This window comes from Cibotium barometz, chromosome 24 (genome assembly GCF_041138505.1).
Source record: "Cibotium barometz isolate CiBa-2024 chromosome 24, ASM4113850v1, whole genome shotgun sequence".
NCBI classification, from domain to species: Eukaryota; Viridiplantae; Streptophyta; class Polypodiopsida; order Cyatheales; family Cibotiaceae; genus Cibotium; species Cibotium barometz.
The window spans coordinates 9,684,672-9,709,633 of record NC_141069.1 but is presented as its reverse complement, the minus strand read 5'-3'; the positions used below and the strand labels follow the sequence as shown (position 1 = coordinate 9,709,633).

Here is a 24,962-nt window from a genome sequence, read left to right as displayed (position 1 = left end):
CCAAAACAGATTGTTTAGCAACCTGTAAGCAGTGTAGTTGCCAGGCAAATCTTGTATCTACTCCGGCCAGTGAAACTCTTGATACCCAACCGTGTACTATGCTGAAAACAGTTCAGACAACCTGAAGAGGAGGAAGAGGAAGTGTCAACCAGCCCTGTATAAGCCACCTGTGCACGCAGCACACGGCCAGCCCCAAAAAGGTAAGCAATACCTGTCGATCAGCTCTGAGAAACTCTATGAGCAAACCGATTAGCAATTAACAAGCAAGAGAGATAGTCGACCAGCCTTGTAGCACCATGTGTGCAAGTCGGCCGGCCCTGTAGCACCGTGTGTACAAGTTGACCAACCCTGTGCTTCCTCTAGGTGAAATCGTCATGCCAAAAACCTGCCCTGGAAGCCTGAGTTTGGCCAAAAGCCTGGGCAGCACTATGATCCAAAAGTTTGGCCATCCACCAATCACTAGCTCTGTCTTTTAGATGCATACCCACATGCCTGAGTTTAGACTTCTCCAAGAAGTCTTCGTTTGCAGAAGGAAATCAGCATGATGTCAATGGGCACGCTCTCGGCGTGAAACGATATGATGGGAATGAGATGTAGCCTCTTCCGAATCACTTGAATCTGCATGTGCTTCCAGGCAGGAAGCCCTTCTTCCACTAAAGTCTTCCGATGCATCCTTTCAAATAGGAAATAGCAAATTCATGAGGATCTTTGTATCCCATCTCTGTTGCCATAGCCTCAAAGAGACTTGGCTATTATCTCATCACACTTTCAAAGTCAAAAAGTCTTCAATTTATAATAAATAGAAGACTTAGCCTAAAAAAGGATAATTGATGGTGACATCTACCCTTATGTCACTGAAGGGTTGAAGATTTTTATATTGTAATTTGTAACAATGGAAGAGAGGGTAATTCTCCACCTATAAAAGGAGCCCATCATGTGCTGAAATTTTCCTCTTTGTCCTCAAAACTTCTTGCACATCAAAATCTTTTCTCAAAGGCCACCATTCAGCTGTCTCATCACAATAGCGTGTAACTTGATGCCTAAGGGCCTCCAGGCTCCAACTCAGACCTTACATCAATGGGATCTGTATGAACAATTCCAACAGTCCCTTTTGCATGTGCCCTCTCCTACGCAACAGGATTATGGGCAGTTCCAACATATTCTTCTACATGTGTCCTCTCTTGCTCAAGAGGCTAAGTGTAAGTGCTCATGTTATCTGTTCTGTATGCTTAGCCAAATTTTTCGATATACCCAAAAATCGTCCTTTCTCGGCCGGGCACGTGAATATAGAAACTATTTACCAATACACAACATACATTCAGCATCCATCACATCATAGACATGTTCCAATACATCAGTCACAAATATCAAGAACATATACATCCTGTAAACACCAAAAGTGTCACATGCACGCCCGTGCCATGGCTAATCCTGAGCATGAACTGACTAAATCCTTGATTAGTGCAACAGTAAAGATAAGCATTTAGAGCATCATCGGTATCAGTAGCATCAGAACCATCATCATCATAAGCATCAGCATCATCATCAGATCAGCCTCATCATTAGGATCAGGATCATCATCAGATCAGCCTCATCATCAGGTTCGGCATCATCATCATCCACATGGGATACATGAAGGGGCTGTTGGCTGCCAGCAGCATGGTGTCGGCTGGCAGCAGCCTTGTGCATGCAGGTGGCCAAGGTCACACCATGTCTCAGCAGGTGTGGGCAGCCCAGTCAGCAAGCGCAGCAATTAAAGCAAAATATTCATGTGTATTTGTCCAGACAAACAGGCCGACAGGCGGCAACAGCTGGCCGACTTGTACCCATCCACATACATAAGCATAAAACAGTATTCAGCAGAAATCAGTCATTAGCACATCATTCATTCATTCCATATCCAATAGAGCATATGTAGAAGGGGCCTAGGTCACCCCTATGGGGCTGACCATAGCCCTACATCATGTACAAGCATCAAGTTACCTTTTGTACCATAGTAATACAAGAAAACCGGACACCTAATCTCTCTCCTATTCTCCCTCCTCTTTGTCTTATCTCATGTTAATTACCATCAATGTTCTTAATCATGCTTAGGGTTGTGGATCAGTACAGCAAGGCTTCTGCGCACGTAACATTGGTATCAGAGCATTCACGCTCAGCCCACTAATCTATGTCCCAAGCAAGGTGCATTGTTCCAGTAGGAAGGATGTAGCAAGGTAGCAGATGGAGTCGTCTACAACACACGAAGCCAAAGGAAGCATTCCTTGAGGGTAGGTACGCATACCCACTACCTCATTAAGCTCTCAGATCATTTCCTTCATCAAGACTTGGAAGTGAAGATTAGGAGTGAAGGTGTTCAGACCAAAAATATCAGTCAGTTAAAGTCAAGGTCAATAGAAATCAAAGTCAGTAGCAGTTCAAGGTCACTAGAAGTCCAAGGAGGAAGGATGACAGAGTGTCCACCCCGTTATCAAGTTTAGTAGAAGGGAATGTCATGCGCACGCCTGTGCCATGGCTAATCCTAAGCATGAACTGACTTAATCCCGGATTAGTGCAGCAATAAAGATAAGCATTTAAAGCATCATCAGTATCAGTAGCATCAAAACCATATCTTCATCATCATCGTAAGCATCAGCATCATCATCAGATCAGCCTCATCATCAGGTTCAGCATCATCAAGATCCACATGGGATGCATGAAGGGGCTGTCGGCTGCTCACGGCAACATGGTGTTGGCTGGTAGCAACCTTGTGCATGCAAGCGGCCAGGGTCACAGCATGTCTCAACAGGTGTGGGCAGCCCCATCCACATATATAAGCATAAAACAGTATTCAGCAGAAATCAGTCATTAGCACATCATTCATTCATTCCATATCCAATAGAGCATATGTAGAAGGGGCCTAGGTCACCCCTATGGGGCTGACCATAGCCCTACATCATGCACAAGCATCAAGTTACCTTTTGTACCGTAGTATTACAAGAAAACCTGACACCTAATCTCTCTTCTTCTCTCTCCTCTATGTCTTATCTCATGTTAATTAATATCAATGTTCTTAATCATGCTTAGGGTTGTGGATCAGTACAGCAAGGCTTCCGCGCATGCAACAAAAAGACAACCTTGCACATGACACAGCACTAGGGGCTAGAGTTGGGCCAGCCCCCCTGAGGTATCTTTATTACCAACAGAGTATTTTCTTGTACAAGATGTGGGTGTCCAGGAGTTCATACTCCACCGGCAACACTACATTTATCCAAATCAATGTATTACAAAAAAAGAAGACAAACCCTTGGTCACCAACCCAAGACAGAGCAGTCAACGACCGCTCTCTTGATTACCTCGAGGCACCTGTCATGCCCACCCGAGTGCTGGTACATGATCACACCCTCTAGCTTAAAGCTGTCTACACATTTGTTCACACAACCAACTATGTTTCAAGCTTTCTGACCACCCGTTGGTTCCACAAAGTCACACACACCAGTTATATTCAAATCAAGGTTGATATCTTTGTTGTTCCCATCGTGGAAGACAACCTGTAAACTGTCCAAAACAGTCCCAAAACAACCCCTGACAGCCCACTGGCCAAATCGTTTAGCAACCTATAAGCAGTGTAGTTGCCAAGCATATGCTCTATCTACTTCGGCTAGTGAAACTCTTGATGGACAACATGCTCAATACAAGAAGCAATTTGCTGAATTGACAAGAGACACACAATGAGCCGGATGCTTTTCAGTTGTGGACAACTGTTTAGAAGCCGGGGGGGATGTCACCTTTTGGCCACCCAATTGGTCCACCCGTGCTTTCTTATTATGTATGTACATTGGATTGGCGTCCATGGCAGTTGCATATGCCAGGGATTGATGCCACTCATGTGATACTATGGACTTGGCTTTCCGCTGCTGGGACTTGTGCCCATAGTTGCATTCCATACTGGTACGGAAAGATTAAGTCCATACAATACGTACAGTACGGATCCGTATGTCGTACGAAACAGGTCAACTTGTACTTTTTTTAATTGAATCCGGTTCGCATCGCCTAGGGTTCCGTACCCTTTTTTTTAATCTCTCGTGTTTTGGGCCGCCCGTACATGCGCCGCCCATCGCGTTTCTGTACCTGTGCACCATACTTGCATCGTGACCCGCTTGACCTGTGCCCCATCCGTCTGCTGCTATACAGCTTCAAGGTGCCTGCCCATTGCCTCTCTCTCTCTCTCTCTCTCTCTCTCTCTCTCTCTCCATATAGTGTCATTAGAGAGAGATACACCACCATCTTTAGTGGACATCCCTCACTCCGCCAAATCATGGAGTCCCCAAACTAGCGCGAATTTGGCCAGTTCTTGTTAGAGGCACAGCGCCACAGAGAGACACTGATACGGACTCATACCACAGGGAGAGGTGGGCGACAACTCCAGCTCACTGATTTCTTCAAGAGATCTATCCCAGTGCCTACCCTGACACAAGAGGGGGTTACACTTCAGCACGCTGCAGACCTCCGAGCCAGACAGAGACCGAGAGCACCAGGCTACCAGACTCCCAGACTACATCAGAGGGAGATCACAAAGATACGAGCTCGACATCAGCACCATATCCAGGAGCGGCTAGCTCACTTACACTCACACCCGGAGATCATGCTCCGAGATATTTTTGCCTCGCCATCACCTATGTATCACATATTACACCCCCATTATGGTACTGGTTGGAGCTAGACAGATCTGCATTGCATTCTTGTATACCCTACGCATATAGATTGCATACTGAGCCTCTAGCAGTAGTGCTCCATCCATCACACCCCCCCACTAGCTCAGTACTTTCATAGTTTATTTCATGTTCATTTTGTCCTTTTTTTTCTGGACATCCAGAAGACATTGACAGTTGTACATTGATTTGTCTCATAGGTCGAGTTCGGCCTCTAGTAGACGTTAATACAGCTTTCTTTCTTCTTTCTTTCTTTCTCTCTACTTACTACTTAGAATTTAGTACCTGTAGACTCTCTCTCTCATGAATCATGAATGATCATTGGTGACACACAGACTCTATTTTCAGCCCTCTATTAATTTTGTATTTTTTCCAATCATTCCCTCTATTTTCAGAAATTCAGCCCCTTGAACAATCCCTTTTTAATGTATTTTTTCCAATCTTCATTCCCCAATTCCTCTATTTTCAGAAATTCAACCACTAATGTGGCTTCTAATGTTGATTTTTTTAAATTGCAGATTGTCCAAGTTGCCAAAGGCACCAAATCCTTACTGGGCTGCACATACCATCATACTTAATAGCACATCATCAGCAGGTTCAGACACTCGTCATTGGAAGTGTCGTTATTGTAACTTGCAGCAGTCTAGCTCGATCACGCAGGTCATCCGCCACATGTTGAAGTTGGGGGGCAAGGGAATTGGTGGGTGCCCAAGTATTCCACAGGAGATGGCTGATGCTATTATAAGGGAGAATCCCAAGGAGTTTCCACATGGCAGAGAGCTTCGTAGCACTATCGTTGATGACGATGTGTTGTTGGAATCTTTGCCTACAGATGCAGCACCTAGCAGAAAGAGAGCTAGGATTTCTGAGGATGAGGAAGTGCCCGCTTCTTCTGCACCTATTGGGGAAGCCTTCTACGTAACGCAACATTAATTCCTCCTTGCACTCCATGTCATGGATCAAGGAGAGGCAACGTAGGGCTGAGATTGAGATAGAGCGCACTCTCATTGAGTGTAATCTCTCTTTCAATGTGCTATGCACAAACCAATGGAAGAGGAGGATTGTCGCTCTTACAGCTGTAGGCAATGTGGATGGGTGGATAGGTTTAGAGTACAATAAGATGAGGACCACCATGTTGGAGGAAGAGAAGGAGAGGATTGAGACTTCTCTCCAACCTATCAAAGAAGGTTGGAAGAAGTTTGGTTGCACCATCATTTCAGATAGTTGGAGTGACGAGGCGGCGCCACATAATAAATATCTTGGTCTCTTCATGTCTTGGCACCTACTTTTTGCGTGCAGTTGATGCAGGCAAGGCAGGGGAGCGGATCACAACTGATTTTATCTACCACCACATTCGTCAAGCTATTGTGGAGGTGGGGGAGAGAATGTGGTGCAAGTGGTAACAGACAATACCTCTAACTGCAAGAGGATGGGAGAGCTGATTGAGAAAGAGTTTCCAAGCATTGTGTGGACTCCTTGTGCTGCACACTCCTTGGATCTTCTTATAGAGGATATTGGGAGCTTGATTTGGGTGAAGCCCATCATAGTTGTCACGGTACGAAAATACAATACCGTACGGGAATTTTCGGTATGATATGAAATTTTGGGATACCGTACAATAAAATACGGTTTTTTTTATTAAAGAACACCTACAAACATAGACATTTTCAATTTGGAAGGGTAGAGTCTAGAGAAGTTGTTTCAAACCAAAATATCATTACAAACAACTACACAAGTTTGAAGTGACAAACAAAAATACATAAAGTATAGAGGTGTGATGCGATCATGCGCGCTAGGCGCGAGTACAAAAAGAGAGGCTAGAGCCAAGGCCCAAGGAGAGACTAGACAAAGGCATCACTATCAGAGCTCTCGCTGAAATCATACTCATGAGAAGTGGACACATCAGTGGCCTCGCCAAAGTCGCCATCGCTAAGAAGGTTGCCCTCATCATCAAACTTGGGCTCTCTAAGCTCATGTGAGAAGCCAAAGGGAGCATCCTCAGCTGCAAGAGCGAGTGTGGAGCTACCCGATCCACGCCGCACATAGGTATGCACTATGTCTCTGGAAGCACCACGAACCGTGCATCCACGGCTTCCTACTTGCACTCCTCTGCCACTACCTCCACGCCCACGACGAGTGCGAGTAGGTCGTCGATCAAACGACTCGAGCTCTCGATAGATCTCTGCATATATCCTCTCCTCCTCCTCATCCTGCACTTTGTTTACACTCTCAAGAGTGCCCCCTGTGAGCTTGAATGCATCCACATTCACCTACATTATACAATGATCAAGTGACAAGCAATGTATTAGAATTTGGTTCCAAATTTCAATAAACATTGAACTTTTGAAGTTTGAAATTCGAATGCTTATAACTTATAACTTATAAGTCGTAACTTATACCTGTCTCGCCGATTCCATCTTTTGCATTGCGCGCACCATGTGCAAGTTAGCGCGGCAATACACTAGCCGCTCTAACTATTCCGTGCTCAAGCGATTACGTAACTTCGTGTGTACAAGTGAGTAGGAACTCCAGTTCCTCTCACATGCACCCGAAGAGCAATCCTGAGCTAGGATTCTCAAAGCCACCTTTTGGAGGCTTGAGAGCACATACGCAAATGTCTCCCACCAAAAGAGGGGCTTCACAAGGGATTCCCTCTTCGAACAGGTAGTAGATGCAAACGCGGCTCCTCCCCTTTGGTCATTGTAGCTTATGAGCTCCTCAAGGAACTTCCATGGCGATCCTCCGACAATGCTTTGGGCAAGTAAGCATCTCGGGCTTCAAGTAGCTCCACGTTGGTGAAGAGGGCGGGTGATTTGTAAGCCGGATGCAATAAAGCGGCAAGACCATGGATAGGTCTTCGCATCCACTTCCATCTCTTCTCCACAATGGCCAACTTACCATCGCGCTTCTCCTCGTCGATGGAAGGAGAAGCGCGCAACTCTGCTATGGCCTCTCTCATGAAGTGAACAAGAAGGCCCATGGTGACTCCCTCCATGTCGGTCATCCGCAATACCCTATAGAAGGGCGTGACCGCAATGACAATAGTGCGGACCAACTGCCAAAACTCCTCCTTTAGGCAAAGCCGTTGCATGGCTTTGGCCTCCGCCGATTCTCGCTCATCCCACTCATTCCACATTGTGGAGACCACTGTTTGGAGAAGGGAGGATTTCACATCGTGGAGGCGCTCCAAGAGAAGCCACATGTAGGCAAAGCGTGTAGATGAAGACTTCTTCAATTCCAACTTGCTATGTTCGCGGAACATGGCAAGCACCTTCACCTTCATACCCCCCTCTTGAAAAAATAGCAAGCGTCCTCAATTGCACTCAATAACACAGTACGCATCCAATGAAGAAAGAGTCCTCATATGACCAAAGCAATGCCCCTCCAATGCATCTGGGTGATGAAACAATCATCCTGGACAATATTGCCATATTGTCACGTCGAAGTGACAAACAACTCTTGCTTGTTCCTTCAAAACCTGCAGCAAAAGTCTGAAACCAAGTGGAAACATGTAACCTGTGTTAGCCAAAAACAAAACCATGCATCATTCTACATATGCATGACATATATGCATTCGCAAACAATATGCTCCTCAAGATGCTCTACCTACTCCAAAATATCAGTCTCAAGGTTGCTCGCAAGCCTTATACCCATGGATATCCACGACTAGAGGTACAACATGAGCATATGAAAGCACTCAATGCATCCAAACAGTACATCCACTAAGTACTTCCCACATATGTCTCATGGCTATCCCGTAGGAATCACACCCAATGATGAACATAATAAAGTACTTGATGTATCATACCAACATACATGCATCTCATCTTGACACATCCAGAGTATTACCCATGTATTCCCAAGGGTACCAGGATCCAATGGCACCAAAATACAATAATACCTCAGAAAGTGTATAAATACATGCACAAATAGAGTTCGATCCATATATCCATGAACCAAACCAACTCTAGGACTGCTCGCAAGACTTATGCCCTCCATAGAGTCTCGAAATGTTAACTCAGGTTGCTGCAGACTTTGAGCTAAACCAAACCATGCCATTCCAAAGGAAACCAACTCCAGAAATAGCATCATCTCATGTGACTAGTACACAATATCATAGAAGTCCCATAGGCAGATGTACTGTCAGCCTCAGTACCTCAGGTGAATACAAAGATGTCACCAAGCGACTCCTAGATGAAAGCTGAGCCTGTCAGTAACAAGGGAGCGGAGGTGCTAACCCCCCTCTTGAGCATCAGGCAATGCTCCAGGCCCATGCTCTGCTGAACCTGAATGAGCTGTCGCAAAAGTCGGTTCCAACTCAAAGGCATCAAGATAAAGCTGCAATACGTTAGGTGAATCTGCTAAGTCACCCTCCTCCATCCACTTCGCATCCATCGGTGAATAGTCCTTTAAACTTCACAAGATAGCGACGGGAAACTTTACCTTGTACCTCTCTTTCCTTATGTGCCAGTATCTGCTCGGGAATAAGAACCTCATCAAGTCCCTTTACTTCCGATTGAGCCTCATCTAATACATCCACAGGCACCCAAAACATGCTTGTACTCCACCCAAGTGGTAAGCACAAGTCCCAATGAAGCATAGTAGATCACCACTGCTAAACATAGAAAGAAGCTGCCTTCCGAACCCATGAAGCCTCCGTGAAGATACCACTGGTAACAAAGTGTCGAAAGCCATAGCCTTCTACCCATCTCTTGCACCATAACACTTCAACTGCTTCTTGTTCCTGGCTGACTACTTCCTGTCCTTGGTGTGTTTTCTCCTGAGCTTCATCTTTAGCTTTTGCTCTTCACCTCATACAGGCAAAGACACACAATCCTACACTGTCTCCTGTACTTCCCTTTCACCTTCCACATGTTGAAGCTTTTGATGTGACAACCACAGGCTCGCCTCCTTGAGAAAGTCGACGATATCCCCGCAATGGAACCATGAAACCGGCCTTCAAAAATCTGACGGGCAATGAAACAAACACTCGCACACAAAACACTTCATCACCCATGGGGACCTGGAAAAGGAAACAAACAAGGGGAGCTAAAGTGCTCCTGCAAATAGTACAAGGACACCGATTGGCCCCAAAACGCAGTGGCGCCCCTTGCGGTATTTCTTTACTTGATCAAAAATTTGAGTACAAAGTACAACTTGTAGAATCCTCTACCAATAGTATCCCTTATAGCTCTCACCTAGGACTTCCAAATAAGAACTCTCGTTGTCACAGCACAGCATACCATAGAGAAGGCACACCTGTACAACACCTCCCTGCTTGAAAAGGTCTTCTCCATCTCTACCATGGATCTCTCAAACCTTCTCCCAAACAGGAGTAGGGCTCTACCGTACCATATGTCCTTCCTTGTAGCCATAGCTTGCATGTAACCTCGAGAAACTACAACCTGTTCACATGAATCCAAAGACATGCTTTCCACATGAAACGAAAGACCTGTATCTGATAAACCAAAGACCTGTATCCCATAAACCATAGTCCTGTTTCCTCGATACCAAAGTCCTGTTTCCTCTCGAAAACCAATGTCCTGTTTCCATGACAGATATACCATCCAAGCACAGTTGCCAAAACCCAGAGAAAGAAAGATAGAGGACGTGTCAAGCAATCCCTGAATACACATAAGTCCATGATGAAGAGCAACAACACATCTCTTCCAAGAACATCATCCTGTGCATCTTAACTTGTTCCAATGTCGTAAAACAAGGCCTGCAATCCACGATGAGAGAGAGAGAGAGAGAGAGAGAGAGAGAGAGAGAGAGGGGTCTCTCGGCTGTGTATTTCCTGCGACCCCACCTGCTCGCGGAGAGAGAGAAGAAGAAGAAAGAAGAGAACTTTTTAACGTCGTAGGAAACTATCCCAAGAGAACAAATTGATCTATCCGACAAGATTTGAACTCAAGACCTTTGATGAGAGAGAGAGAGAGAGAGAGAGAGAGAGAGAGAGAGAGAGAAACCCCTTGGCTGTTAGCCCCTCGGCGCCTCCTTCAGCTCACCTCCTTCCAAGAGAGAGATAGAGTCGTGCTGTTCAGCCCAACAGTCGCCTGGATATGTCTCTGCTGGCAGCTTCCACACATGCAGCCCACCTGGCGCCCGCTGTGCTGGCTGTAGTCCATACGCACAGCCACCTAGTCGCCTGTTGCTGGCTATAGCCCATACGCACAGACACCTGGTCGCCTGTTGCTGGCTGTAGCCCATACGCACAGCCACCTGGTCGACTGTTGCTGGCTGAAGCCCATGCGCAACCCCTAAACTTCCACACGTGCAGCCCTACGCAGCCCGCCTGGCGCTTTCCATACACGCAGCGTCGGTTGCTGGCTGCAACCCGCCTAGCGCCTACACGTGGCCTACTCCAAGTGAAGCGCCCGCATGCTGCTACATGATGATGACCACCCGATGACCTGATGATGACCACATGCCACTCAACGACCACACCCTTCGCTTTTATAGCCAAAAACGCAATTCCGCCTGCTTTCCAAAAAGCCAATAGCAAAAACGCAAACTTCCAGAAAAATAATATTTTAAAGTCATCAAGGTTTAAAAACCTTATAACCTTTAAAATCCTTTTTGTCTCCTTTCACACTTGGGCTGGCCACACATATGGGTTTCCTTTTCATATCCAAACTGATGCCTATTCACACTGACCATCCCACGCCTGTGCCCGTGCCCGTGCCCACCTGCTTGTTGTCCAAAGGAAAAAACACAGGGTCGTAACACCCTTCATCCTCTTGAAGACTTTTGTTGCGAAGGATCGCGACAAATTGAAGATTACAACACTCCAAACACTTCCATCACGAAGACTTTTGCTATCATCGACTCTACTTACAATTGGTAAGCTTTGATGCTTAAATATGGAAGCAAGTAGCAAGAGGGAGGAGTAGGGCTCCATGTTCACATACCTTGTGTAGTGTTCTCTTGTCCTACGTGCTCTCTTGCAGATTGTTGCTACCATGTGTTGGTGGAACAATAGAGAGCAAATGATAGAACACATGGGCAATCGAGAGAGTAGTGTGATTTGCAAGTCTACACCGACAACTACATTGTTTGCAATACTATATTCATATGCATTGGTATGGAAATCTCATCAAAAATACCCATGACACTATGTACTTGATTCTCCGAAGATCAATATACTTTATTTGAGGGAGAGGCCGGCCATTCCGGCTCATTCTGCATCTCTTGTCAATTCAGCAAATTACTTCTTGTATTGAGTGTCCATTAAATCTTGGTGTATTTAAGTGTATTGATTAGCATTGTGTTCAACCCAAGTCATCCTATCCTAGGCTAAGCTTGACCCTATTCGTCAGGCAGTGACCGCTCGCCAAACCGAGATGACGCGATCTCCTTCGGACTCGCGAGGGACCGGGGATGTTCCCATTGACGTAGCTCCTAATGTTTCTTTGTCCGTAGATGACCCCGTAGGGTCGTCCGCAATGACGGACAGCATGGAGTTCGTAGGCGAGCAGCCCTTGTAGGCTGACGGCACTAACAAGAATTACTCCGAGAACGATCTTCTCGATGATGAGGATGCCTATGGAGATTATACTCGATCCACGGATGTGGAGTTAAGAGGCCGAGATGGATATCTCCAAGGGGTCCATAGCCCAATTGTTTGCAAGGACCAGCGCATTGGAGAGAAATCAGACCAAGATTTTGTCCGTGCTTAGGAGTATTCATGCCCATTTGGATGCTAGTCCTGCTACTCCCACCGGGAGTGTTGTTGCGTCGAGATCTGCATAGAGAAGGGTGCATTTTCCTCCTACCGAGGACGTAGTGCCTCCAGTAGGATCGTGGGCCCCGGAGTGCTTGCGAAGCAGACCGTAGCAATTGCTAATCTTCTCGAGGACCTCAAGCCGCCAAGCTTTGGGGGAGAGAAGAAAAAACAGAACAAGAACTCAGTGAACATCTTTCTACAGAAGTGGTTGGATATCCACAACCCCAAGCATGCGCCACAGGAGGTGAGGCCCGTAGAGACCAACCTTTCGTTGACAAGCAAGGCGTACAAATGGTGGATGAGTTTGACCGAGAGTGCCAGACTTCCGAGAACCTGGGTAGAGTTCAAAACGATGTTTCGAAAAGCGATTTTGCTTGTGAATGAGTTGGAGAGATCCTGGCGTGATTGGGATAAATACTCGATGCAGGACATCTCCCTCACACAATACATCTCCAACTACCACGAGATTGTGTTGAAATTAAAGAGAATCGATGAATTCCAAACTTTACGTGGATTCATGGGAGTTGGAAGTTAGTTCCAGCGATGCTTCCGTAGATGAAATAAATGTGATTGATAAAGTTTCCATAGTTGAAATTAATTTAAGTAGTGATAACTTAAATGACCTTGGTCGAGACTACTGTTTTCCAAATCTTATGGTGTCTTCTTATGAACAAAGCGTCAATACCAAGGCTAAAACCGAGACAATAAAACAAAAGTACGCAATTGCTTTGAGTGATTTATTACAAGAGTTTAGAGATGTGTTTCCCGATGATCTCCCAAATGGTGTTCCACCGTCTAGAAAGCTTAACCATGGCATTAATGTGCTACCACGGTCAAAACTATAAGCAAACGTGCTTACAGGTTAAGCCACTCCGAGGTAAAGGAAGTGGAATGGCAATTGGCCGAGTATGTGAAGAAAGGGTTTATACGCCCGAGTTCTTCGCCATGAGCTTCGCCAATTCTTTTGGTAAAAAAGAAAGACTGGTGTATGCGGATGTGTGTAGACTATCGTGCTCTTAATTAGATAACGATTAAGAATAAGTATCTGATGCCCCGCATTGACGAGTTGTTTGATCAACTCAACGGTGCGAAGTATTTTTCTAAGATTGATCTTAGATCAGGGTATCACCAGGTCAGGATTAGGGAACAAGATGTTCCCAAGACCGCATTTAGAACTCGTTTTAGACATTACGAGTTCCTAGTCATGCCGTTTGACTTGACGAATGCTATAGCGACATTTATGACCCTAATGGACAAGGTTTTATGTCCATATTTGAAAAAAATCATCATGGTTTTCCTTGACGACATACTTATATATAGTAAGTCGAAAGAAGAACACTTACAGCATTTGCACTCAGTGTCCAAACTCTTTAGGAAAAATAAGCCATTTAGGAAGGAATCCAAGTGCAAATTTTTTGCTAAGGAGATTCACTATTTAGGCTATATTGTCTCCACGGAAGGTACGCGGATGGATCCTGACAACGTGGATGCCATTGTCAAATGGCCTGAATCTAAAAATATGGAGGAATTACAGATTTTTCTAGGCAAGTCAAGGTTCTACCGACAGTATGTTAAGAACTACGCGAAGATCGCAGTCCCCTTAATCGATAAGTTGAGAACAAAGGATAAAACTATTCGTTGAGGGGATCCTCAACGAAGAAGTTTTGAGAAGCTCAAGGTGGGCATCGCAACGGCACCAATATTGAGCATTGTGGACCCCAAAATGAGCCATTTGTTTTGGAGATACATGCTAGTGGGAAGGTCATTGGGCCGGTTTTATTACAAAGGGGATGCCTTGTTGCATTTGAAAGTAAGAAGCTTGACTGTGCCCAGTATAACTACTCAACTTACGAGCGAGAGTTACTTGCTATTATTCATGCTCTAAAAAAGTAGCGACATTATTTGTATGGTGCTACGTTTGAGGTCCGAACAGATCATGAAAGTCTCAAATGGCTTTCAAGCCAAGGTGAGTTAAAGGGTAGAAAAGCTCGATGGACGGAGATCCTACAGGAGTTTGACCTTACACTCCATTACCAGAGAGGTAAATTTAACGTAGTGGCAAATGAGCTGAGCCGCATGCCGATGGTGAACGAGTTGAGTTTCACCACCTTCAAGAGTGAACTCTTGGAGTCATTACATGGTTTATGTGGGCATGATTCAACTTTTTCAGAGATATGGCGTGCTATACACGGCTGCACTTATATGTAACAACCACCACCTCCCTCGTCACAAAGGAGTACTAGTCCGCAGAGACTAGTAAAGATTTATGCAAGAAGAGAAGCGAGTGCTAGTCCGAAGCGACTAGATGAGTCTCTTGGGTTATGTACCGAGACGGAGAGCTCGGAGGTGGACCCTTCACAACCATTTGGCACTAGTTCACTTGGGGGTGATAAAGTTCGTCGGGAGGGAAAGTATAGACACTATTCCATTAACGATGAGTACCTACTCTACAAAGATAGAGTTTGGGTACCAGCTATAAGTGATTTTCCGTCCCAAATTTCATAGTTATCAAGTACGATATCGTACGATACGATACTGTATGGAAAAATAAGATATGATATTTAAAAAAATTCTTATCGTACGATAAAATACAGTGTTTAAAAAAATACTTATAAACTTAGGTATTTTCAATTTCGAGATATGGAGTATTTTAAAAAGGAGGGAAGCATCATAGTACAGAGGAAGCTCAAACAGCCATAGACAAGCAAAAACAAGACCATTACTTTCCCAAAAAGTAATATTATTATTATTTTTTGAAAAAAAAAATTGAAACAAAAATCCGTGCAAGTCCGTACAGTATTCCATACGATATGACGTCATGCAAAAACAACTATGCCAAATTCTTATAGAAAGTCACGATAGTTTGAGTGCTGGTCATCCCGGGATACAGAAGACCTATGCAGTAGTCTAAAGACAATTTTATTGGCCTAGTTTGTTTAAGGACGTCCAGGACTTCGTACTGAAATGCAGTACTGAAATGTAATAAGTGTCAGGTCAATAAACATGAGCGCCTCAAGGTTGGAGATTTACTGCATCCATTGGATATTCCCAAAGGAAAATGGGAAAGTATTTCCATGGATTTCATCACTGGTTTACGTAGAACGAATCGAGGGAATGATTCGGTTTGGGTAGGGGTTGACCGATTGACCAAGATGGTCAAGTTTATACCTATTAAAAACGATGAAAACACCTGAGTTAGCTAGGTTGTTCATTGAACATCTCTACAAACTATATGGCCTGCCCGCAGATATAATCTCTGATAGAGATAGGAAGTTCGATAGTCACTTTTGAAGGGAAGTCTTTAAAAAGTTGGACACTACTCTGAGTATGAGCAAGGTTGATCATCCACAGTCTGATGATCAGACAGAAAGAGTCACCCAAGTGTTAGAAGACATGCTTCGTGCGTATGTCAGTAAAAAGCAATCCAATTGGGAGGAGTACCTATCACATTTGGAGTTTGCTTAAACATTATGCGACTGGATTTAGTCCATTCATGTTTATGTATGGCTTCCAACCAAGATCTCCTATAACCGTAAGGCTAGAGAAGAAGAAGTTGCAGTTGGTCAAGGAGTTCCTTGAAGACATGCAAGATATGCTGCAAGCAGCAAAAGATAGCATATGTAGCGCACAAGATCGTGCGAAGACGTATGCAGACAAGGGTTGCAAAGAAGTAGTCTTTGAAGAAGGTGACTTCATATATTTAAAAGTCCCTGCAAAGTCCGAGACTTTAAAGACGGGAAAGTGTGAAAAACTTTCACCTAGATACTGCAGTCCCTTTAAAATCCTTAAGAAGGTTGGTGGATTAGCGTACAAACTTGAGTTGCCAAAGAGCTCTCAAGTTCATCCTATTTTTCATGTCAGTAGATTGCGAACAAACGTGACCATAAGGAGAACGTAGTTTCTTCAGCGTTTTGGTGGAGTTGATAGAACCACCATCTATTCCAGATGAACACGAGAGGATTCTCGGATTTAGAGATCGGAACATGAGGCACACTATGTACGAAGGGGCACTTGTTAAGTGGAAAGATCACAAGGATGAGGCGTCCTTGTGGGAACGCTTGGGTACACTAACCAAGAACTTTCTAGAGTTCATTTTCACGGACGAAAACTCTTCTTAAGGGGGGAGTAATGTTACGTAGCTCGTAGTGGCTACGGGGAGCTCCACCGGCCTCCAAGACCGTCCATTGGAGCGTGGGCGGCGAGCAAGCCAGGGTTCAAGGGAAAGGGCGCCGAGATAGTCCCGCGGTCGGCCGGACATGTGTGGGCCACTGGGTAGGCAAGCCACTATATGTATGGCGGTGAGGATCCCTATCCTCTTTCCCTCTATGGCTCGGTGGTGAACAAGAGCTCCGTCTCCTCTATGATCAACGTGTCGTTGCTACGCAAGTGTAACAGAAGACGTCAAATCACAGCCCTGTGACCTAATGTTCACTCCCAGCTAGCACTTTGCCTACAGAGACACGCTCTGTGAAGTACAACACTCAGAAAAGCTGATAAATATGACGATTTGATGACCCATGTACATCAATGCTGCAAGTCGGCCAGTAGCTATCAGCCAGTTGTAACCAACTACCACATCATCAGTGGCACATCATCACTACCACCTGGATGCCACGTGTCACTTGCGCTATCTGACTCTGCTTGTCAACTGTTATCTGATGTCTAGCTCTGCCTTGTATACTCGTAGGTGTGTCAGAGGCCCAATGCTGCCTGCTACGCTCGTGCTTTCATGCATCAATCCACGCTGCCTTGCAAACCTCTCCTGTTCGTAGCCAACCCTGTAAATGGTGACTCCAGCCTTGTGTGTCACAAAGTAGCTGTATCCATTCTCATTTGTAGACTAGTTTTGTGTGCATTCATAACTCCCATAACCAGTCATAGTCTCGAGGAATGGAAACGGCGATTTCAAGGGGCTTGAAACGAGGAAACACCACCTCAGCAAGAGAGATAAAAAAGGGGGGAGAAGGGAGAAGAAACACATGGAGGTACAAGAAATTAGGAGAGTCTATAATTGGAGATTGATGAGTTTAAGGAACAAAAGAGAAGCTAATACTACCCTGGAATTGGGGGTTTTGGAGGGGAAACACCACGTTTCCCCAATGGAAACATGTTTCAGGGTGCAAGCGAAGGGGAAACACTGTTTCAAGCATGTAGGGGTGCTGTTTCAGCCATTTAACATAACTATGTAACCAGTACATTTCCTTGTCATCTCAATATACACTGTCTTGTTCTAACTTAGTAAAGAAGTTATCTTGGTCAAGCTCGTTATAAAAACATGTGGGTGATGTAGCATTCTGCCACAAAAGAGGTGGTTGTATAGGTATGTCTAAACAAACCCGAGAGTAACTTTTATGCTTATCTACTTAGATCACACAAACCCTTCAATTGAGGTTTTTCCTAGTCGTGCATAAACCTGTAGTTCCTCTTATTTGATGTTCATGACATACCAAAGAAGTGAAGTGCATATTCGAGAATCATTTTCTCAAGTCCCTTCCAAAAACACGATGTCTATCATGTCCTGTCTCCTCAAGACCCACTCCATTATTCCAAGGGTATTAATTCATTGCAATTACAGTACGTATTACTCTGATTTTCATGAAAATTGAGGTCCATTTCTAACAGCGGTGTCTTGACCATTTAAATTGTGTGCGCGTGCGCGCGCGCGCGCGTGTGTGTGTGTGTGTGTGTGTGTGTGTGTGTGTGTGTGTGGATTGTACACAGCTGTACTGGAAAGGCATACGGTATGCACTGTAAAGTGAAGGGCTGAATCTATGCAGTTGCCATTGTTTCAAGAGTATGAGAAATTCCTATCTTCTGAGCTGCCCTGCTTTGCCATTTGCTAAGTTCTTGCTATTTTCAGGCTGTTGTATGGAAACCCTAGCCTATCCTGTGGGATCTAGAATAATCTGAAAAAAAGGCAAGGCTAACCCTAAATAACAAGGCTTACCATGCTTGATTGAAGACATGTATTTCCCCAACAAAAGTCCAGAAACCTCCACTCAGACAACCAACTCCAATTCAAGCTGTGTTGTCAAAGCTCAACACAAGGACCTGGTATTGGTGCAGAGTCCCTGCTTAGTACAGAAATAAAGATATTCCTAAAGGGGAAAGAGAGAGGGTGAGACTGTAGGTTGTAGCTCTTCCTCACCTGGTCTCAACCACCCCCATCCTTCCTGAACCAACAGCAGTGGCAGTGGACCAGCTTAAAATTTATATGTGCTTCCATGAATTTATAGTATCGCGGGAACTTTATTAGATTGATTGAATTTCTGTGACACTGCTCTAACCAGAAAGGCATAAGGGAGAGACTTAAAAACATGAAAAAAGTGCTATCTTAACCTTAAGGGCAGTGATCAAGACTAGACTACAAAAATTGTATTTGGACAGCCAGGTTTGGGGCTGATTTGGGGCCAATTTCGCAGCCCTGTAGGTGCCCAGAAGTGCCCAGGCAAGGCACCCATTGAGGGACACCCTTTGTGCACAACATAAAAGCATTTGGAGTGTTTTTTGACTTATTTTGTAGGTCAAAAAGGATTGGCCGACCTGGAGTGTTTTTGCGAGTGAGATTTGGTTCCTCATTTTATCATCTCATCTCAGGGTTTTTGGGCACATAGTCAGGAGCAACCACTCGAGGGCTGACTGGAGGTGCTGCAAATCTACAGCAAGTCATTGGGCTGAGCAACTAGCATCTAACAACAGCATTAGGGCTGTAGATCAAAGATCTACATTTTCAATATCATTTTGTACTTGGAGAGTTACGTTGTATTTCATTTCCTTGTACATAAATATGCAGTAATTTAGGTGATTGTGCATTGTGCATGTGTCTTCTTTCTATTCTGTTGTTCTCTATCTTTTCTGTTATTCACTAGCACGTTGGGCACAAGTCTACCACCACACCACAATAGAATTATTGAGCCCAAGGTATGTCAAGCTTGCACATCCAAGATCTTGCCGTTTAATTCATTGTACAAGCATTTAAATTTTAAAGACAATAAAACTCAATCTTAGCCATGATCATGAATCTCATGCATGCTCTATTTAAGAAGGTGAATGTTCAGGATAATTACCACACAAGTGTGGTGTTCGCTTGAGCAAATGCATTCTCCACACACCGGAACTTTGTGTACAAAACAATACAAATTTGTTGCCTGCAAACCATGTTTTAATAACATAACCAAATCAGACGTTTGGCCATTGCAAAATTTATAGAACAAAACAAAGGAATAAGAAAATCTTCTTAAGAACAGCCATAAGCGGTAAGACCATGTCCATTAGCATGTCCATATATATGATGGCTTTTCCATGGCTTTCCCAGGAATGTCGACAGGCAACTTTGAAACAAAAGATAAGTGCTTGGTGCAACTCTCCCTAGAAAGAAAATTGCAACAAACCAAATCACCTCTAAAATACTCAAATTTTAGACCGAGCACAATGGTTGCCAACAACATTCCCAAAGGACATTCCAGGTGGCAAGTTTCAAGTCCAAATCCTGCCTTGAGCCAATTCAAAGACTCTAAATAGATAGCAAAAAGCATGGGACAGCCCAACTGTAGCTTTCGCAGTTTATGCTTTTCACCAACTGTAGCTTTTAGATAGCAAAAAGCATGAGACAGCCCAACTGTGGCTTTCAGAGTTTTTGCTTTTCACTAAAATCAATAACAATGTTTTGTAAATTATTGCAACCTCTCTGCAGGCAAACAACAAACCTTAGATCCTACTCTGAAGAGGCCAAACTCTAGCTGGAATGATGCCCTAGTTGTCTTGAATTTGTAGCCATGGATGGGCTTCTATGGTGCTGAGTGCACAAAATGACACTGGAAAGGCCTTTGCATAGGCCCAAGATGTCCCATGCATCAGCCCTCAGATGCATGTCAGGCCTACAGAGGCACACTGTAGAGGATAGTCTAGGAGAGAGGCACCATTGTAAATCGTTTGATTAGGGGACGATGTACAGACAGGTAGAGATACACAAGGGTATAGTAGGTGCACGCCTGTGATGGCAGATTCACTGCCCAGAGGCAAGACCTTTGAGAATGACAACCTGGGAGCAGATGTGGAGCAAGGTGAGGACAACACAAAAGCAAAGATTCAAGCATGTTTAGACAACTTTGTTTAAGAACTTGGGTACGAAATTAGACCTATCATCACCTTTCCATCCATAATCTAATGGATAAACTGAGGAACTGAGGTGCCTAATAGCACTAACAAAATATCAGACTTGCACAAGAGAAATTTTCCAAGCAAGCTAATAAGAAAAGAAAAGAGATGACTTTTGCTAAAGAAGCAGGGTTTAAGGCATAAGCAGCTCCACAATATGCACCAGCTAGAGCCTGTGCTTGTGAAAAGGGCCTCTGACTGCTCAAATTGAAAAAAACCCATTGATTGGGTCCCCTACTGCTGGCCAATCCCCCATATTTGTTATTTACCCCTTCTTTCAGCCCTCAGCCACCTGTGACCAGAAATGGGCAACAATTTGGAGTCCAAACCAGCCCCCGAGACTCCAAAAAACGGAAAAGCTCTGCAGGGCTTTCAATTCAAAAGATTAACATGCTGATTGTAGTAATAGTCAGAATTGCTTCATTCCCCACCTGGTAATGCACTTGGAGCCAGTGAGCCATCTTTTGCAGTGTATTCTCCTTCTTATGAAATTAAAGCAAATACTCTGCACAGATAAATCTCTATAAGTTTAAGTGGTTATTGCTGTCGAAACTACTCAGTGCAGCCTAATTCTTGATTCAAAGTAAATGCATCTGCAACATACCTAACAGAAGATTTCCCCCCTATTGCTGTTCAGCCTGCACCCAGGCTGGGCCATTTGAAAATTCTTTATGCCCATAATGCTGGTCATGTCCAACCAGCTTGTGACCACGCCTGGGCACCTGGCATTGCTGTCAGCTTCCTTAAATGCAAGTGCAAATGATGTAATACCTATGGTTGCTTCTATAGGCAGACCGCCCTTGGCAAAGGCTGCCATCCCCACCTTAAACTTCAAGCCCGGCATTTTTTGATGGTGTGATCGTTTGTTGTTAAGTGTGCAACAATCTCCCCCACTAGAACTGCAGCGGACCTCAAGTACATGGCCTTTTGATGAAATCTGAACAATGGCACTTACTTTTTTTGTGAACAGAACTGCAGTTGGCCATTGGAACCCAATGGCAGTGTCATACGTTTATAAGCTTAAATCAATAAATCTCTATCAGTTTCAGTGGTCGATTGCTGTCTAAATAATTCAGTACATCTAATTCTTGATTATAAATAACTATATTCATGAGTACATAGCACAAAATCCCCCATTCTAGCACTCATCCAGTGTCAAGCACATACCACCCTGCCACCCTGGGCACCTGACATGCTGTTCAGCTGCCTTAACATGTATCTGCAAATGTCCTAATGCATGTGGCCCCTTCCCTTGGCAAAGGCTGCTCATTCACCTTAAGCGACAAGGCCAACATCTGAAGGTGTGATCACTTGTAGTATGTGTGTCAATATTCTACCCTTCTATAATTGCAGCTGGCCTCAACAACATGGCCTTCTGATGAGTTCTCAACAATGGCATTGACTCTTTCATGAATTGGCTCTCATCAAACAGGCAATCCTTTCAACCTGTAGAGATACTACATTACCTTCTTCATGGTTTCTCTTTTGAATTGATACAAAATGGCCTAACCTGAAACTTCATTTCCACCAACCGCAGCTCATCTTTGACTGGAGGACAAAACCAAATCTTGGCCATAATAATCTACACATTTTCTTGCATCAAAGATTGGACGCATGCACCAAAGACTCGGTAATTCTAGCTTCGAGACCACATCACAGATCTTTGTTATGCTCTTGAAACCCTTCTTGGGAGAACTTTGTCAAACTTCTTAACAAGACGTTTTTTGGATTTTCATAGAGTACCAAATCCCTTCATTGGAAAAGTCATTGTGATTCTGCTTGTCTCCCTTCACTATATCTTCCTTCATCTGCTGCACCATCCTGGACCACTTGATCTGGTCCTTAACCGCTCATCAAAGTCTCTCGTCCGCTCTAACCTCCTCCAACTACAGACTCACATCTCAAGGCTGGATCCACTGTAGCTTCCCAACTCTGTTCATGAGGTTGACCACTGACCAACCATACACACTACCTCAAACGTACTCCTCTCAGTCCACCTCTCATATGAAAAGTCGAGCCACCTCCTGAGCGTCTGCATTTCACTTGGACAAAAATAAGGTGCGGGTGCTTGCTCAACCATATCATTAACAAACAGGCCACTGTTCAGCAACCTCACCATATCATTTGAAATCCCTTAATTGTTTCTAATAAACTAACATATTTCCTTGGGATACTAGTAAGACTTCTGCTACAAAAAAAGGTTGTGATAAGAAACGTTCAATTTTTCGAGCTCTAGGAATAGCTAAAATATCTTGAGGTTTCTTGTAACGCTGCAAAGTCTGTTTAACCCCCTGTGCTGTCTCATAATGCTCCTCACCTACGATCCAAGGTTGTAGCATGGTTGAGGTCGAATCCAAGGGATCTACTGCAGGATAAATACCTTTTGCTGCTAATCCTCTCAAAAGCACAGTAGTAGCATCTAGGTGTGCAAATGAACAACCTGCCATGGCAACTCCTAGGGAACAATGGATGAAGCTTACCAGTGTTAGCATCCTTGGAATATCAAGCAGTAAAAGAGCAGAAAGCATTAGCAGATGCAGCCTCTGATAATTTCATTGCTCTCACCCTCAGATAAAGCTTTTCAAGACTTGTCAAACAGTTTTCATGCCACGTCTTTGGTTACCCATGTCCAAAGCCACAGACAATCACGCACTGAGGCAGCTCTTCTAAACTCTAGATCTACTCTCACTGGTAGCAAGAGTAATAGGTCTCAATATATAAGCAAAGATTTACAGCAAGCCCTCGTATCTAGCTAGATCAGGTGATAAATATATCTAAAGAAAAGGTTGTGATAAGAAACGTTCTATTTTTTGAGCTCTAGCTACCGCAAACGGTCTTCCTCAGATAATTCGTCCAGTCCAGTCCAGGAATAGCTAAAATATCTTGAAGTTTCTTGTAACGCTGCAAAGTCTGTTTAACCAGTTTTCATGCCACGTCTTTGGCTACCCATGTCCAAAGCCACAGACAATCACGCACTGAGGCAGCTCTTCTAAACTCTAGATCTACTCTCACTGGTAGCAAGAGTAATAGGTCTCAATATATAAGCAAAGATTTACAGCAAGCTCTCGTATCTAGCTAGATCAGGTCACAAATATATCTAAAGGTGTTATGTTTGAACTCCAAGCCTCTGCTTCTTCACCTTGCAGCAGCATTCTGCAAATTAACACCAAAACACGCAAGAGTTGCTACATTGACTCTCCACCCTGCCAAATGTTTGTTTCTCTTATAATCCCCCGACAAAGCCACCTATTACAAGGCAAAGCATGGACAGTGAGGAGATGAAACACAAATCAAGTTGAAGTAACAGCTCTCCCACTAAGATAATACACAGTTAATGGAAAGTGTAGGTTATTTCCCAAACTAAATAAGCAAGATAGTTCAATCTTGGCTTGAGGGTCAACTCAGAAAGCCTCTGGACCATGAGCATGCGTAGTGTAGAGCACATGCCATATTGCGAGATCGGCACCAAAGAACAGGTGCAAGATTTTGTACAAAGACATGTCTGCACATCTCCATATATAACCCAGCATGGCGCACAAGACTTGGGATCCGATTGTTCATCTGATCCCAAGCAAACAAAAAGGAGAGGTTGTGTGGACTTTTTTTAAACGCATCTTCGTGGTTGGATTTCACTAAACGAAGATGATGCAGCATGAATGAGAGAAACACATCATCTTAGTGCCAGATCTCAATCTCTTTCGTGCAGAAAATCCCAAATAGGCGCCTACCTTGCGGCATCTACACACCACCATGGCGATCTCGATATGTTTCCTTGCTTCTTAGCTGTTCCTTGTGTGCTGATTTGCGATACCAATCTGTTTCCTTCCTTCGTAGCTGCTGCTGCTGCCTGCGTGTTTGAGGGGAGCAAAATTCATACACTGGGTGTTACCGCAACAACGCAAATGCATGGCCTCACAAGCCCTTTTTTTTCTTGAAAAACTGCTAATAAATCTTATAACTGATATTTTTTGGGGTCCAAGGATAATTAAGTAATTCAGGGTTCTAAGGTCCCTCTAAAAAAAGTGGAGTTAATCTTACCCGATCGAATGTTCCCTCCACAACCATTCAATGTCTTGTCAATTAAAACAGCCACCAATGACCAAACATAAGGTCTTTGTGATTTTAATTTAAAAAGTCCTATTATATAATAGGACTTTGTGATGTAAAGAGTCCTCTGATTTATACATATAAATAATTATTGGTCCCAAAAAAAAAAGGAAGAGTCTTGAAGTCCACAACTTGGACAACATGCAAAATATTGGTTGAATAGTCCATTTCACACAACCAAATGAATGTACACACAACATGACAACTCAAGAATCTCTCTCTCTCTCTTTTTCTAGGCCCATATTCGGGTCTCCCTCTCTCCCAACTGGTCATAGCCCCAT

General features: G+C 44.1%; 1 protein-coding gene across 3 annotated transcripts in view; it reads right to left on the bottom strand.

Annotated features, from left to right (window-relative positions):
- The window catches only part of LOC147624888 (RING/U-box superfamily protein), a 68,599-nt gene extending 43,959 nt beyond the window's left edge, over nucleotides 1-24,640 (bottom strand). Inside the window, exons 1-3 of one of the 3 annotated variants that reach the window (XM_086818128.1) lie at nucleotides 24,613-24,640; nucleotides 24,303-24,421; nucleotides 19,485-19,565 (exon numbers count right to left, since the gene is read on the bottom strand). In XM_086818128.1, the coding sequence (XP_086674254.1) occupies nucleotides 19,485-19,565; nucleotides 24,303-24,326 (105 nt within the window). In that variant the 5' untranslated portion in view covers nucleotides 24,327-24,421; nucleotides 24,613-24,640. Of the gene's footprint in view, nucleotides 1-19,484; nucleotides 19,566-24,302; nucleotides 24,536-24,612 lie in introns of those variants that run through there. The other 2 variants (XM_086818129.1, XM_086818127.1) reach the window with 2 other exon arrangements.
- Nucleotides 24,641-24,962: the final 322 nt, after the last annotated feature.